The sequence below is a fragment of the Mauremys mutica genome, chromosome 4 (assembly GCF_020497125.1).
Source record: "Mauremys mutica isolate MM-2020 ecotype Southern chromosome 4, ASM2049712v1, whole genome shotgun sequence".
In the NCBI taxonomy this organism is placed as follows: Eukaryota; Metazoa; Chordata; order Testudines; family Geoemydidae; genus Mauremys; species Mauremys mutica.
The window spans coordinates 85,938,249-85,951,266 of NC_059075.1; the positions used below are offsets into that span (position 1 = coordinate 85,938,249).

The 13,018-nt window shown below is 38.5% G+C and overlaps 1 protein-coding gene across 6 annotated transcripts in view; it reads left to right on the forward strand.

The window, feature by feature from the left end:
- Window positions 1-12,544, forward strand: part of NELL1 (neural EGFL like 1) — a 436,046-nt gene extending 423,502 nt beyond the window's left edge. For 3 of the 6 annotated variants that reach the window (XM_045015869.1, XM_045015870.1, XM_045015871.1), the window contains 3 exons: window positions 1,134-1,310; window positions 6,168-6,392; window positions 10,191-12,544. In XM_045015869.1, the coding sequence (XP_044871804.1) occupies window positions 1,134-1,310; window positions 6,168-6,392; window positions 10,191-10,241 (453 nt within the window). In that variant the 3' untranslated portion in view covers window positions 10,242-12,544. The remainder of the gene's footprint in view (window positions 1-1,133; window positions 1,311-6,167; window positions 6,393-10,190) is intronic. The other 3 variants (XM_045015872.1, XM_045015874.1, XM_045015875.1) reach the window with 1 other exon arrangement.
- The last annotated feature ends 474 nt before the right edge of the window (window positions 12,545-13,018 follow it).

Consider the following 13,018-nt stretch of genomic DNA (forward strand, 5'->3'; position numbering starts at 1 on the left):
CCAAGCTTTTCCTTGCCTGTGATTAAAACTTTGCATGGGTAAGAATTGAACAAATCAATAGTCTAATTAAAATCAAAACTTTTCAATAGCACTCTTCATTGTAAACTAGGATTTCAGTTTCCCATTCTGTATATAGAGTAACAATGCATTGACTCACCTATAATGAAGGGTATAATTTATAACACAGTTATCCCTACAATTTTCATCACTAGAATTAGAATTTTGCACCAAATGGATGTGTCCTCTCCATTTTACATTCAGAAGACATTTCTGTGTTTAGTATGATAATTCTGATTGATGGTATTTATCTGAATACATCACACTATGTGTAAATACTTAGCACCTGAAATAGGAAAATCATATTTGAGGGAATCTGTAGAATAAAAATACATCTTCAATGCATGACTCCAGATTATTATGCGATGTGATATGTTGTGGCCGAGTAGTTTTTGTCGGATAAATGGAAGGTCCAGATGTAGAGTATAACTAGAGATAAATTAAGATTAAGGAATACTTAATGCCACTATGATTTTGCTGTATTAAGTTCCTTTGACAGTACTGGCTTTCACTGAGTTTCTAATGTAGTGTGTTCCTATTAAATTTATCAGGCCACCTGCACAGTTTCAATTTATATAAAATTTTCTTGACAATCACACAGTTATTCAAAAGACAGTGCAAAGGAAACTATTGTTCGGATACGTGCTAGAAAAAGAGGTAACTATTTGGAGATTTCATTCATAATATTGATGAGATAAAATTACTTCATTCCATCTGAACCCGAGAAGCTGTTCATTTTTTTTTTAATCTAGTGGGTTAGGAACAAGAGGGGACACAGTAACATTTTTCTCAGCCTCAGAGGATACTGGTTTAAAAAAAAAGAAAAGAAACTCTACAGATAGCTAAATGTCCACTAGCATCGGTGGGGTGATCTTTACAACAATGGGAGCTAGGGAGACTCATTTATTGGAGGATTGGACCCTATAAGAATAACTTCAAATTCCTTAGGTAATCTGCAGTATCTGCCCTGAAATACCAATACATGCTTTGCTATTTCTGATGGCCTTTCCTAGTCATCTGATAGTCCTCTGCTATTTACCACTTGCTTGATACCAGTGACAATTTGTTTTCTACAGAACGGGAAGATATTTTGCCGGCGAACAGCTTGCGATTGTCAGAACCCCAGCGTTGATCTCTTTTGCTGCCCAGAGTGTGACACAAGAGTGACCAGTCAGTGTTTAGACCAAAATGGTCATAAGCTGTATCGTAATGGGGACAACTGGACCTACAGCTGTCAGCAGTGCCGTTGTCTGGTATGGAAATACATTTAACATTTTTGAGAGAAACAAAAGTAGTAAAGATTTTGATTATAGCAACATACTTTATATTATGACATTATTAACCCTATCTTCTCCTCCCTTCCACTATTTGACATATTACAGTGATTTTAAAAGACTCAAAGTCACACGTCAGAAGCAAGGTCAGTCAGAATATTGGCAGACCACTTCTCAGCTCTGTGTAAATAGACCTGGACAACAAACACAAACAAATTTCACAGAAAGCTTGAAAATTTTGAAACTCTTTCCATTTTGTTGTGTGTGAAAAAAGATTGATGCTTTTCTCAATTGCAGAATTTATATTGGGATTTTTTCATTTTGAAGTTGATGGCTTTTGATGGGGTCTAAATTAGCTGTTACCGCTCAAGAAAGAGATCTTGGAGTCATTATGGATAGTTTTCTGAAAACATCTGCTCAGTGTGCAGCGGCAGTCAAAAAAGCGAACAGAATGTTAAGAACCATTAAGAAAGGGATAGATAACAAGACAGAAAATATCATAATGCCTCTCTATAAATCCATGGTATACTCACATCTTGCATACTGTGTGCTGATCTGGTTGCCCTAACTCAAAAAAGATGTATTGGAGTTTGAAAAGATATAGAGAAGGGCAACAAAAATTATTAGGAGTATGGAACAGCTGCCATATGAGGCGCAATTAAAAAGATCAGGATTTTTCAGCTTGGAAAGGAGATGACAAAGGGGTGATATGATAGAAATCTCTAAAATCTTGACTGGTGTGGAGAAAGTGAATAAGGGAGTATTATTTACTCCTTCACATAACACAAGAACTCGGGATCACCGAATGAAATTAATAGGCAACAGGTTTAAAAACAAATGAAAGAAAGAAAGCACTTCTTCACACAACACAGTCAACCCGTGGAACTCTTTGCCACGAGATGTTGTGAAGACCAAAAGTATAACTGTGCTTAAAAAAAGAATTATTTAAGTTCATGGCGGATAGTCCATCAATGGCTATTAGGTAAGATGGTCAGGGATGCAACCCTATACTCTGGGTTACCCTAAACCTGTGGCTGCCAGAAGCTGGGCATGGACAACAGGGGATAGATTACTTGATGATTGCCCTGTTCTGTTCATTCCCTCTGAAGCACCTGGCATTGGCCACAGTCAAAAGACTAGGCTAGATGGACCTTTGGTGTGACCCAGTATGGCTGTTCTTATGTAAAATATTTCATTTTGAAAAAAATCCAACCACATGACTGCTCTTCTCTATTAAAACTGGCAGTGCACAAATAAAACAACAAGTCCTACAAACTACCATTGAAAAACAACAAAAGAGAATACTGGTGAATAGTGACCTAATGCAAAAGGAAAGGATGAAGAAAACTAGAAAAGACCACCCAAACATAGAGAATAAAACCAAAAAAAAGCAGGTTACCCTTTTCATTCCCCAATTGCCATAAAAAATAAAGTTTATTATTTCTCCACTTTTTTTTAAAATCAATATAACAATTTTTATTTTTTTTTAAAAAAAGACCATTTTTTATTTGAAAAATTTGCTCTGCTCTGTATAGAAGACTGTCCTTGGTTTGAAGAACTCAGAGTCCTCTGGGCATAATGGATTGAGTTATAAAATATAAAGTTTTGTCCTGTAAACTGAATCACCAGTGCTTTGTTGGAGTACTGCAAACACTTTACTTCAGTGAGGTTTTGAGTTTACTTTCCTGATGTTTTTTTAAATGCTTGCATAAGGAAAGAAAAGGGAACAGATTTGCAGGTACATATTTCCAAGGTATGCACAACTCAGTTGCAGTATCTTGTTTTCAGAAAGATTCCTGGTCTTAGCTAATTTCATAGCTGGGTTAACAATCGTAAAAAGGCCAAAAGATTTAAGGTAATGCACTAAGAGTGGTATAGCTGAGATTTGGTGCCAGTCCTTAATCAAAATAGTTTAGACTTCGTGGTTTTTGTGCTAAGCAATGCCCAAACGCCGCTTTAATTGCTAGCCTACTTTATTATTTTTTTCCATTCAGTTTGTAAAAGGCATGCACAACCCCAATGGGAATGTACTTTCTGTGAAACACTGTCTGTTTAGCAGACCAAATCTCTAAAGTATGTGTTCAACGTGTTTTTTTTTTAATTTTGATTATTTAATTTTCAGTTGTGGGAGAATAGAAAAATAACTTTTTTGTTTTAATACTTTCTAGCATTTTTTTTCTATGGTGTGCTATAAAAATAATTGGAGTTTAAAATCTGGTATGGACACAGTTCTAGTGAGGGCTGCCTTTTCTTGGTGTGAAAAAAATCATTTTCATTTAACAAAGTAAGGGAATTTTTAAAAAGTTATATATGACCATATGCTTCGGGGACAAATTCTTATCTTGACATCTGGCTGCTCAGGTAGCACAAAGCAGCTTACAGAGTAGCTAAGGATTTCCAGCTGTAGGGGATTTCCTGAGTAATGTAAAGTAGGCATAGCTGGCTCTGCTTTTTGCTTACCCTTCTGTCAGAGTAGGGGGGGTTATGGGGAAGGAGCAGAAGAGGGTGTTCTGAGGCAGGCCGGAATCCCCTGCGCTCCATCTGATGCTCTCTGACATGATGGCCCTTGAGCAGCACAAGCAGCCTGATTCAGGGATGGGCATTTTCCGCCTACTGCGTATGGCAGGTACATAATTTAAAAACAATCTGATAACTTTGTTAAATGAAAACCAATTCCTTCACCCCAAGCAAAGACACTGACTAGAAATGTGTCAATACCAGTATTCAACCTACATCCAGTCCTGCCCTGAGGTTCCTTTCACGGGCTTGGGTTTGTCCTTTGGCTGCTCCAAGGATGGGCGGGGGCAGTTGAAAGATAGTTTCAGAACCACCCTTGCTTCCTGTCAACCTCATCTTAAATAGTGAGCAGCTTTCAGAAACAACAGCTGGAGGGCTAGCCATAAGCTGCGAGGCCTTTCATGCTGCCTTAAGAATCTCTTATATTCATACTCAGGCCTGGAGATATTTTCTTTAGCCTGCACTGGTAACGAACCTCAATTAGGCAGTTTTTGGCTGACTGGTATATGTTAAAAGTCTAAATGTACAATTTACTAAGGACATTGATAGGCACCAGACGTTTTTGGTAATTACTGCCCGTTAGACAACTAGACGTTTTTCTCTTTAAAAATAGAAAAAGTAATGTAATGAAGTATTATGGTTTTAGCCAAAAACACCAAAAAAATCAAGAGTTGTGAAAGTTAAGTTTGAATGTGCAAACTTCATCCTGCTCCTATGCAGCTGCACACTACCACAGTATTTAAATATGTGAGCATATGCTGCCATAGGTACATCTGTATATTTATAGTTATAAAAACAAATTTTACTATTTGAGAAATATATAGTGTATAGTGTGATCACATACTTTTAATGCCAGGCATGCCATTTAAAGTGCTTATATCAATCTCACACACGTGTGCACACACCCTAGTATTTAAAAATTCCAATTGAATAATTACAGTAACCCTATCCCTGTAGCAGATTGTTTTAAAGAAAAAATACTTTGTTAAGGGATCCATTTAAGAGTGTATTTGATGTTCCTTTGAAAGTACCAGTTCATAGACAGGGGAAAATGCTAATTGGTGAGTTATGTTAGTTACTAGCTAGAACAAAGTCTTTTGTGAAATGTAACAGCAAAGGGACTGAGCAGGCATTTACCCAGAGATTACACCATCTTCATTTACCAATCTCTTCCATGTGTATCTTAGCTTTGGAAATCCTCATGAATTTACAGGTTTGGGATTACATACATATAAGAAATGGTAACATTTCTTCAAGCAGCATTATAGAGTATTTGTCCCAGAATACCCCAAGACGATTTACATTATACTACAGTGATTCACTCTAAGCATCAGAGACAAATTTAAAGCCACAGCATCTATGTACTGTCTTTTCATTACTCTAATCAAACACCACTTAAATCCATGAACTGGCTTGATTTTGAGTATAATGCATCATTAAATATGCTTTTTTCATTTGTTTTGATAATTGTAGTTTAATATTTAGGTACTAATTATATTAAGATATTTGGCAGCATATTTGTTACAAAAATATGAAATTTGGTAATAAGAGATATTACTTTTAAAATTTAAAGATTGTAAATTAGCAAAATGCAGGTTAGTAGTAATAGTTCAATGCAGAGGATCTCAAAGTATGATGCCTGGATTGTTTAGCTGGTCTACACAGAGCTGGGTGGTGACATGATTCTGGCTCCTCCTTATTTCCAGCTGTTAAACTGCTTTTAAAGAAGTTAAAAATATATTTTAGAGTGCGATTTTCAAGAGTGCCCAGCATTGGCCCAACTGTTCATTTTGAAATCAATGGTAAAACTTACTTAGGCTACAATGGAAATCTAGTTAGGCCCTGTGGAGCGCTTTTGAAAGTCCCCTCCTGCTTCCGCTAAATATTTTCCTAAATGTTACTTGTCTATGTAAGCAATTGCTGTAGCTGCTACAGGGATGTTATGCAATCATGAATGGAAGACTAGATGGTCTGCAAAGCAATAACTATATTGAAGTATGGTCCATACTATGAAAAAGTATTAGTGCCTGAGTTTAAAAAAAAAAAATCACTAAACCAGGTAGTCTATCATGATGAGCAAGCTGCAGATTAGGTTGCTTCATTAAGAAAAAACCCAAGAAAATTATATTGTACTGTACATAGGAAACATAAGTTTCAATGTCCAATGGTGTGGCATTCAGTCTAACATGATATATATCCCAAACATGAATCTATTATAATTTGATGCAAAAAGGAGCTTTCGTTACATCAGAACTTATTTTTTTCTCAATAACTAATGATTGGAAGAAATTTTTATGGGCCTTATTTCTATTTCTACAGGAAGGGGAAGTGGATTGTTGGCCTCTTTTATGCCCAAATCCAAACTGTGAGTACACCGCAATCTCAGAAGGAGAGTGTTGCCCCCGCTGTGTCAGTGATCCCTGTCTGGCTGATCAGATCACTTATGATATCAGAAAAACCTGTGTAGATGGCTATGGAATCACAAGGCTCAGTGGCTCTGTATGGACAATGGCTGGATCTCCGTGTACAACTTGCAAATGCAAGGTATTATGAGTACATAGTAGTGATTTGTACTAGATCATAAATATAGAGTTGCATTCTACCCCTGGAAGTTCACACACAACTCCCACTGAAGTAAATGAGATTCAAGGGCAGAGAATGTAACCTACAGTATAAAAGTTTTCAATGTATGGTATGCATAGTGTAAACAAAACATGGTAATTCTATAGTTATTTTCTTGGAAATTTGAGCACAGATATTTAACATCATTCTGCAACTTTAAAATATTCCATCTGAAATCCCTGCAGATATATTTAATATAAATCTAGGATAGCTATTTTGAAAAATTGCCAAGTTTTATGTTTATTAAAATGTATTTTACAGAATATTTATTAGAAGCTAATACAATAATAAAAATTGCACTGTATATAGAAGAGGAGGATTTTAAACCTCTTTTGCCTCTTCTCCAAGACAAACATTGAGAGCATGACCAGATAAGGAATCACTCAGACAAACTCAGAGGTGATATGTAGGAAGGAATAATTTACATGTTGGTTTCACAGGTGTAAATGACTACACATGGTATAAGATGGTAGCAAGTTGGGCCCTTAGTCTGTAGGTTACATTAACTTAGAGTCCCTTACATCTCTTCTCTGTTCATTCCCTTAGCACTTCTTAATTTCCTCACAATTATAAGTTGGGGGGGGTGGGGGAAGGAACATTCTTACAGTAAAAACAGCAAATACTGGAAATCACGTAGAAAAGTCTATTTTCATGAGATTTCCAGTCTAATTTTGAAATGTAAGAAGCTTCACGTAATCATCAGAGCAGAACAGTAAGGTTCTGCCTTCATTATATGCAATACGGTGAAAAATCAATGTGGAATGATACTGTTTCTAAACACTATAAAGCTAGGTGAATGCTCATGGGAGTCTTTCCATTGATTTCAGTGTGGTTTGGATCAGGCCTTTATATGAGTGGGGAACTGAGGGAATATGCTGTCTTTGTAATCAGTGTGTTGCAAACAGGCATAATCATTAGATAAATCACTCCCATTTGGGATACTGAAACTAAAAACTTGGTCCTTCAACTCCAAAAATCTATCATTTGAATGGAGGCAGAGCTTGCTTAATTCTCTGTGTAGGTCATAGAATCATGGGACTGGAAGGGACATCGAGAGGTCGTCTAGTCCAGTCCCCTGCACTCGTGGCAGGACTAAGTATTAAGTACTAAGATAACCCACTAAAAGGCAGCATCACACATACATAAACTAGGGAAAGCAAATTATAGAATTTTCATCTAGACCACATTTCCATTAAGTGATTGCAAAACTGGTTGAAAGACCATACTCAAAGAGTAGTTATCGATGAGTCACTGTCAAACTGGGAGTATGTATATACTGCAGAGTTCTGCAGGGGTCTGTCTTGGGTCTGGTACTCTTGAATATTTTCATGACTCAGATAATGGAATGGAGTGTATGCTCATACAATTTGCAGATGAAACCAAGCTGACAGGCATTGCTAGCACTTTAGAGAACAGGATTAGAATTCAAAATGACCTTGGAAAAATTGGAGAGTTGGTCTGAAATCAGCAAGATGAAATTCATTAAAGAGAAGTACACTTAGGAAGAAAAAAATCAAATGCACAACAACAAAATGGGGAATAACTGGCAGACAGCAGTACTGTAGAATAGGCTCTGGATGGTATAGAGGATAATATATTGAATATGAGTCAACAATGTGATGCCATTGCAAATATCATTGTGGGGTGTATTAACAGTAGTGTTGAATATAAGACAGAGAAGGTAATTGTCCCAACCATTCAGCAATGGTGAGTTCTCAGCGGAATACTGTGTCCAGTTATGGATGCCACCTTTTAAGAAAGATGTGAACAAATTGGAGAGAGTCCAAAGGAGAACAATAAAAATGACAAAAGTTTTAAAAAAACTGGGCATGTTTTAGTCTTGAGAAAGGGGAAACCTGATAAGTCTCAAAATAGTTGAGTGCTGTTATAAAAAGGATCAGTTCTTCTCCATGTCCACTGAAGGAAGAGCAAGCAGTAATGGGCTTAATTTGTAGCAAGGGAAATTTAGGTTAGATATTAGAAAAAGCTTTCTAGCTATAAGTATAGTTAGGCTTACCAAGGGAGGTTGGGGATTTTCTAAGGTTAATTGGAGATTTCTAAGAACAGGTTAGACAAACACCTGTCAGAGATGGGTTGCGTTTGCTTGGTCCTGCCTCAACACATGGGGCTGGATTAGATGACCTCTCAAGGACCGTTCTACCCTTGTGTATCTATGATAAACACAATTACACACTGTTGAAATATCCATGCCTAACCTCATATTCAGCAACATGTACAAGATTTCCTACAACGTGCGCCTCTTAGTCCAGAGTAAAGCAGAAATCACTTAAGTCTATTCTACAATGAAAAGTTATATTGGCACAGCTACGATGAACAGGGGTGCAGGCTCTGGGCTGGGGCAGGGGTGCAGAAGGAGGGGTGGGGTTGCAGGCCCTGGGAGGGCGTTGGGGCAGGAGGGTATGTGTGGGAAGGGGAGGGTGTGTAGGCTCTGGGAGGAAGTTTAGGGGCTGGGGTGTGTGGGGAGGGGGTGCAGGATCTAGGAGGGAGTTTGGGGGTGGGGGGGGTTGGACTTTGGGAGGGGGATGTGGTGCTTACCTAGAGCTCCAAGGCAGGGCGGGCCAGAGGGCCTCCACATGCTGCTGCCCCTGCAACTTCCCATTGGCTGCAGGGGCGCTTGGGACAGAGGCAGTGCATCAAGGCACAGCCCTGCCCCGCGGCCGTAGGGAGTGGCCGGCAGACACATGGAGCGAGCAGGCAGAAGCCGCTCAGCTCTGCTGCGCTGCCAGTTGTGGGTGGGGCCCCAGCCCATTGTAAATTGCCCGGGGGACACATGGGGAGAGGGAGCACCCGGGGGTGGCAGGCAGGGCCAAAGGAGAGACCTGGCCCTAAAATTGCTGGAGCCTCACGGACAACATTGGGGAGGTTCTCAAGCTGCAGATGGCCTGCGGGCCAGGAGTTTGAGACCCCTTCTGGGCTTTAATTCCCCATGATTAGCTTTCCTGCCCCTTTTTGGTGGCATTTCCCCTGAGGCTCTGTGATGGATTTAAATGATGCTTTTCTATCAGTAAGATTCCTGGGCATTTGACTAGATGTCACAGACTCAGCTCTACGGCTGGTGGAGTTAAGCTTGGTAGGGCATGGGAATTGCTATCACAGTTCTCTTCAGCAAATTGAGAGTCTGCACTACAGGAATATGTTCAAACAGGGTGGAAGTCTCTTTGTTCAACTGGTCAAAAATAAGCTCTGCTAAGATCTATCATTTGGGAGAAAATAGCAAAATAAAAGATCAACTATTTTGTTTTTTTCAGGTGTTCTCTGCCATTTTAATATTGTTGGGGTTTTTTTTATAATATAGGTTATGCTCACGAAAGGGGACTGGATGGCTCCAGGCATTTGTAATGAGGACTATTGAGCCTTTCACAGATACGTTTCTGGTTTAAGCACAATTCAGGTCAGATGTGATGCAGAGTCATTACAATCTGACCAATGGGAAACGAGTTGGTGATTTCAGTCAAGTATATAATGCAAAAAGATGGCCACATCATAAGAAAAATCACCACACCTATTTCCTTTGAGAAAAGGCCATGGCCTGAATGGGCATGGCAACCGTACTAACTGCTATGGGGGCCAAAATCACACAATCCTTTGTGTCATGTGAATATCTATAGGATATCCCTCCCCACATCTTATAGCCCCATGATTTCTGTTTTTTAACATTGTTCTGTGTGCATAAGTAACACTGATTTGTTTGTTGTACAGAATGGGAATGTCTGCTGTTCTGTGGATTTAGACTGTCTTCACAATAACTGAAGCATTAAGATTGGACTCTTCTCTGTGAGGAAAACCGATGCAGTTAACATCTAAAATGAAGTTGTAAGAGTTTGGTGTTTTATACAACAGACAATTACCAAAGTCTCCACCTGAGGAAGATGTTTGGGAGTTGCCTTTGGGACCTACCACAATGCTATCCTTGTCTGGGTGACTTTACAGTACAAAGCATATAAGTCTATGGTTGTTAAAAAAGTTTTCAGTGTTGTAAATTATACACTTTTCCTGTCACATCATTTACAAATACCTTTAAATTATTTCATGGGTAAACTAATGATGTAATTTTGGTTTAATTTGTGTATTGACAACATGATTGAAACTCAGATTATTTTACTTTGGATCTAGTTTCTACAACTAAGGCTGCCTGTTGTGATTTTGTCCCATAATATTGCATACTTAGTTCTAAGGTCCCTGTCAGATGTATTTATGAAAATATGTATGTATGTACAGTCAGATTGCATAATACTTATATTTCATAGCTGTCACACATTGTAAAACATTCCAAAGTACATTTGACTTGTACAGGCTGGAAGTAATCAAACCTAAGTTTACCTTAAAAAAATGCATTTTCTTTTCCAAACATATGAACTAGTAGCAGAATTCCTGTATTGAGCACTAAAGCACATATCCAGTGCCCTTTCAACACATATCCAGGAAACAATGCCCCTTATTGAGAGGTTTAGCAGAGTGGTCGAGTTTGCAAGTGACACTACCAATACTGGATGTTGGTGGCATTCATCTGGATTGTGAAGCAATCAAAGAGCTTGAAACTTGTATATTTAGAATGTCTATACTGCAGTTGAACACGCACTGCTGGTCTGTGGCAGCCGATTTGTGGGGCTTAGGCTACTGGGCTATAAAATTGCCATGTAGACGTTTGGGCTCGGGCTGGAGGACCCTCCCCACCTTATGGGATCCCAGAGCTCAAGCTCCAGCCCAAGCCTGAACATCTACACTGTAGTTTTGCAGCCTGAGTCAACTGACACAGCCAGCCATGGATGTTTAATTGCTGTGTAGAGTTACCTAGTTCCAACAGTGTAGATGAGTTCACCATCTCTCCCGATGTACTTATTTTCCTATAATGAAACCTGCCATTCATAACAGGCTGAACCATTGTAGAGATGACAAGAAATGGTGTAAATGACAATTACATTTAGCCTGAATTTCAGTGTACATTGCAGCATGCGAGCCCTGGGAGATTGGTGACATTCTATGCTACAATTTTCATTACATGTAACATATTCAAGAAGCAATCTGGCCCCTTTTTGTACTTTTCTGACATTCAAAAGAACCTAATCTATTAAGTTAACCATGCATAAAATGCTTTTTAAAAGCCCAAACCTAGGCAGAAATCCTAATTAAAACTAACAAAAGGTTAGATTTTTGGATGTCATCAAAGGAAGATGTAACTCTTTCTTTGTTTTCATGAGGCTAGAAAGTTTGTAGTACCGGAACAACAATCTATTTCAAATCTGATGGCATATACACCTTAAATGCCACATTTTCGATGTGCTGTTGTACTCTGTTCTGCTTATTTGTAAAGTGTTCTTTGCCTCCCCAACCCCTTTTTCTTTAATTAACTAAACAGCAGGTGTTTGGAAAAAGATTGCAGATCTAAGCATGGTGGCTATACTTTGGAAAAGTATACATTTGTGAGTTTTTCATAGCTTTAGCCAGGAAATGTAAAATTGATTTATAAGACTGGTGCGTGACTGTATATAATGGAAGAATATTAGAATATTCTTTTAAATAATGTACTTTCATGTTTCTCCTAAAGGGGTTTTGCAAAATGCTATAAAAATTACTTGCAATCATTTAGCTATTTTTAGTCCCCTATTCATTATTAGCATTGATAATTTACTTAGAAGGTTTGTTCATGACTGGGATCCAGCCTAAACATACAATGTCCAGTCACTTTCAGTTTCCCAGGTGTTGATTACATTTGCATTGTTTTAATGATTGTATTATAAGGGAAAGAGTTGTGTTTTATATGATACTCAAAGGATGTTTGTAAATCATACTGTCAGTTCATTTTGTAAATCACATTGTAAACCCAAGGGTAATTCAATTGGCGGAGACAGTCAGTGGGCTGGCATACAAAAGGGAATGATTTAAAACTTGTGGGCCTCTAAATAAACTCTTATGTACAGATTGCCTTTCCTTAATCTTATTAGCAATATTGTGAAACCCAAGTTTATTACAAACATTTTTCCTTTCCCAAATGCATTAGCAGAGTAGTAAGTTACTGCTATGGCTACAAAGGAGTGTTTGAGATTTAGCAACAGAGCTCTAGGAAATACTTCCAGTCACCCTCAAACCAAGCACTGTGTTCTAGGTCCAGTCTGTTTGTAAACCTCACCACCTGATGTTCTGTGGATGCATCTGGAGAGTTTGGAAGTCAGCAAGTCTCTCTTTTCTCAAAGAGCCCTTATTTCCCCTGATGCCTTCCACCAGTCCTCCGACTTTCCAGGCATAGGGCAGAGCCCAGCTGAGGGAACTTGAACCCTCAAGGGTCAGTTAACAAATCCCTTGGTACTGAATCCTGCAGGCTTGTGTAGCCCTGTTTAGCAAACGCTATCTCCTGCATTATCAAGATTGAATTGTTTAGATCTAGGCAGAGAATGGATACTAGGGTTCTCTTATTTATACTGCATTAACATGACTATGATGAATAATTCCTTGGGGGGAGAGAGTGTTACTGGGGACACCAGAATTATGTGAACATAGAAAACCTAGAGCGAGAAATATTCATCTCAAAC